This window comes from Triticum dicoccoides, chromosome 3B (assembly GCF_002162155.2).
Source record: "Triticum dicoccoides isolate Atlit2015 ecotype Zavitan chromosome 3B, WEW_v2.0, whole genome shotgun sequence".
NCBI lineage: Eukaryota > Viridiplantae > Streptophyta > Magnoliopsida > Poales > Poaceae > Triticum > Triticum dicoccoides.
This window is the reverse complement of record NC_041385.1, coordinates 21,088,925-21,091,795: the sequence shown is the minus strand read 5'-3', so window position 1 is coordinate 21,091,795 and position 2,871 is coordinate 21,088,925. Positions and strand designations below refer to the sequence as shown.

Sequence of the window (2,871 nt, the reverse complement as noted above, 5' to 3'; positions counted from 1 at the left end):
TGGCGAGAGGAACCCCTTTGCTGATGTGGCCAGACCCGGGCTAGAGCTCGGTCGTTGCTCCACAACGGTTCGAGACAAAACACATCATCAGAAGCTGCGAATGAAAAAAAGGAGAGATGGATGAAATATGCTGATGTTTGGAGAGGATGATGCCCCTCTTCTCTTCCTATTGACTCTCTTTGTACTGATAGCTTATGGTTTTTTTGTGTAAGTCTGTTGCGGCAGCACTGGAATTCCCAGGTTTTTTTTTTGGAGAGGATGTTGCCCCTTTTCGCGTTTGCACTGTTTTTTTTTCTTTCGTATCCTGCCGGAGCAGCTGTGGTGCTTGTACCCCTGCTTCCGCGTGCCTGTAAGATGTTTGGCTACCTAACACCTTTGGGCCTTGTTTGGTAATAGAAATGGGGCTGGGGCCTTTGGCCCTTTTTCTCGAGAAAAAAATTGTTCCACGCATATATGCGTGATTATATTGATCGGCGGTACTGGTAGTTGTTGGCGTGCTATATTTCCCATCATGGCAAGCATTGATTCATCCGGCAAACTGCACATGAAGCCATATTTTTCATGCATGGATCACTTAACTTGCTCGCTGCTGTCTATTGTACTGATTCCAGTTTGTGAAAACTTAATGCTAGATTTGTACACATCACTGACAACCCACTAAAACGATGGCGATGGTTGTCCATGTCAAAGTTGTACATGTATCTGTTTCTAAAATATCGTTTCAAGCTCTTTGTGTAGGTTGATAATTTTGATGTAATTTTTTATCTCGGCAAAATCGACATAAAAACATGGCCATTTTTCAATAACAAAGTTTACAATGGAAGTTTTGGTCTGGTTATATTTGGTTGGACCTAGGGACGGATGTGATGTTTTTAGTGATCTTGAACTTCCACGTTGCTCCATTATTCAAGCATTATCAGACTTGTTGGTTGTGTGCATCTTATTATGCAGAGGTAGGATATTCGCTCATTGGGGTTGTATTAGCTCGATATAGCGTTTGCATGAAAATGCTCTTTATCAAAAATACAGGAGGATATCATGTGTTTGGTTTGAAAGATATGGGAGATAGAAGGATACGTTGTGTTTGCTTTGGAGTGTAGGAGGGAGCCAACAAATATATGAGCATTACCTCTAGATGCCGGCACAACAAACCTATTACAAAAAATGGCGAACAAGGGCACCCAGACACCCTATTATAAATAAATACTTTGGTAAAAAATATTGCGGGGTAATACTTTGGTAAATTACAAGCTATAAAGTATCGTTCACTAATTTTTAATCAACCAACATCCAGAGGGGCGAACATATTTTAACTACAATACAACGCACATGAAATTAACTAGAATAACTTATAGCTTGTAAACTGATCTTCATGCTAACCATCCTTGGATGAGAAGAACTGATGCAGCTTAGATGACATCTCTCGGAAGACGCGGGTCGGACGGTAGTCCTTGTTGAGGCAGACGATGGTCGCTGTCGCTTCCAATACAAGCTGCCATTAGAGGAGACCAGCATGAGTGCGTGTTTGAGATTTATCAGTATAAAGGACATGGCGCGTTCATGTTGAGAAATACCAATTGCTTCACCTTATGATCCGGCAGCGTCTCGATGAAGTGATCAACGAGTATCCTCGCGCCCTTTATTTGGACAATCCTAACCTTGACGACAAACTTGGCACCTCGCTGCACATTAATCAAATGCGCATAGAGAGTGTGGTTACTAAATCTTTCTATTTTAGAGTTCGGGAACTGAAAAACTTGAGATTTCCTGTCTCAGAGGTTTCGGATGCGACATACTTTATCCATTGCAAATTAATTGGAGTCCTATCTTTGGCCTCAGTCAAACTTGTTACAAACTTTGACCAAAGTCTATAGAAAGATACATCAATATCTACGACACATATTAGTTTCATCATAATATATATTTGCATACTATACATATTTTATGTTCAATAAATGTTAGCACATTTTTTATACATTTGGTCAAATATAGATAAGTTTGACCTAGGATAAATCTTAAACTTTAATTAAATTAGAATAGAGGGAGCATGTGTGTACATACTCGTAGAGGCTTGAGGTACTTGAGGTTCAGCTCCAGAAGTGCCATCGCGTTGCCGGTGCGTGCTATGGAGGCCATGCTGAAGCCAATGCTCGCAGCCAGATCCTCTCGAGCTGCAGACAATTTAAAGTAAGAATCAAGATTGTGTACATAAAGGGTAAAGAACCCGAACTCTACTGCAAACAAACATCATTTTGGTCCCAACCGTTGTGGATGTAAGCAACATAAATGGCGTTGTTAACAACTCCATACTCGTCAAGTTCGTTGTCATGGACGGCCATCTCCACTTCGAAGAACTTGTCCGTCCTAATTTAATTTTATGAAAGAAAGCACAAATATATGAAGCTATTTGACGAGATTAATGTTCTACTCCCTCCGTCCCATAATATAAGAGCGTTTTTTACACTATATTAAAAAAAATGCTCTTATACTATGGGACGGAGGGAATACCAAATACCAATGGATGGGAAATAGTTTCATTTACAAGAACCTTAGTTTTGTATGTTGGCTGATGTTATTGTTGGAGTTGCCTTGGGAGCTGGAGGCAGGGACGGCGAGAACTTTCACATGCCGGGATTTGCTGGAGAGCATGGCGAGGTGGCCGGAGCGAGACCAGTTAGCTCTAGCCCCAGCATGGACCAAGCAAGGTGGTGGGTGGTGGGTATTGGGAGCGATATTAGTAGGAGGGCGGTGCATGATGAACATGGAATTGTATTGTTTGGTCTCATGGTGCCCGCCTATATATAGTGTACGTGTGTGCCGTTTCATTCTTGCCACATGGAACAGATGCCCGCTTAATGAAGTCTGATTTTT

At 41.6% G+C, this 2,871-nt stretch overlaps 1 protein-coding gene across 1 annotated transcript; it reads right to left on the bottom strand.

Annotated features, from left to right (window-relative positions):
* Positions 1–1,193: 1,193 nt before the first annotated feature.
* LOC119280570 (acyl-acyl carrier protein thioesterase ATL3, chloroplastic-like) lies at positions 1,194–2,749 on the bottom strand. Its single transcript, XM_037561382.1, has 5 exons — positions 2,549–2,749; positions 2,264–2,364; positions 2,062–2,171; positions 1,587–1,682; positions 1,194–1,492 (listed from the first exon to the last, which is right to left on the bottom strand). Exons 1-5 carry the CDS (start codon positions 2,647–2,649, stop codon positions 1,376–1,378), a joined length of 525 nt encoding a protein of 174 aa, XP_037417279.1. The 5' UTR covers positions 2,650–2,749; the 3' UTR covers positions 1,194–1,375.
* Between the last annotated feature and the right edge of the window lie 122 nt (positions 2,750–2,871).

Excerpts from the sequence above, each read along its gene's own strand:
- LOC119280570 (XM_037561382.1), bottom strand. The coding sequence starts at position 2,649 with ATGCTCTCCAGCAAATCCCGGCATGTGAAAGTTCTCGCCGTCCCTGCC. Across the intron at positions 2,172-2,263 it reads TGTTGCTTACATCCACAACG|CTCGAGAGGATCTGGCTGCG; the intron begins GTTGGGACCAAA and ends AATTGTCTGCAG. Across the intron at positions 1,493-1,586 it reads AGACGCTGCCGGATCATAAG|CTTGTATTGGAAGCGACAGC; the intron begins GTGAAGCAATTG and ends CTCTAATGGCAG.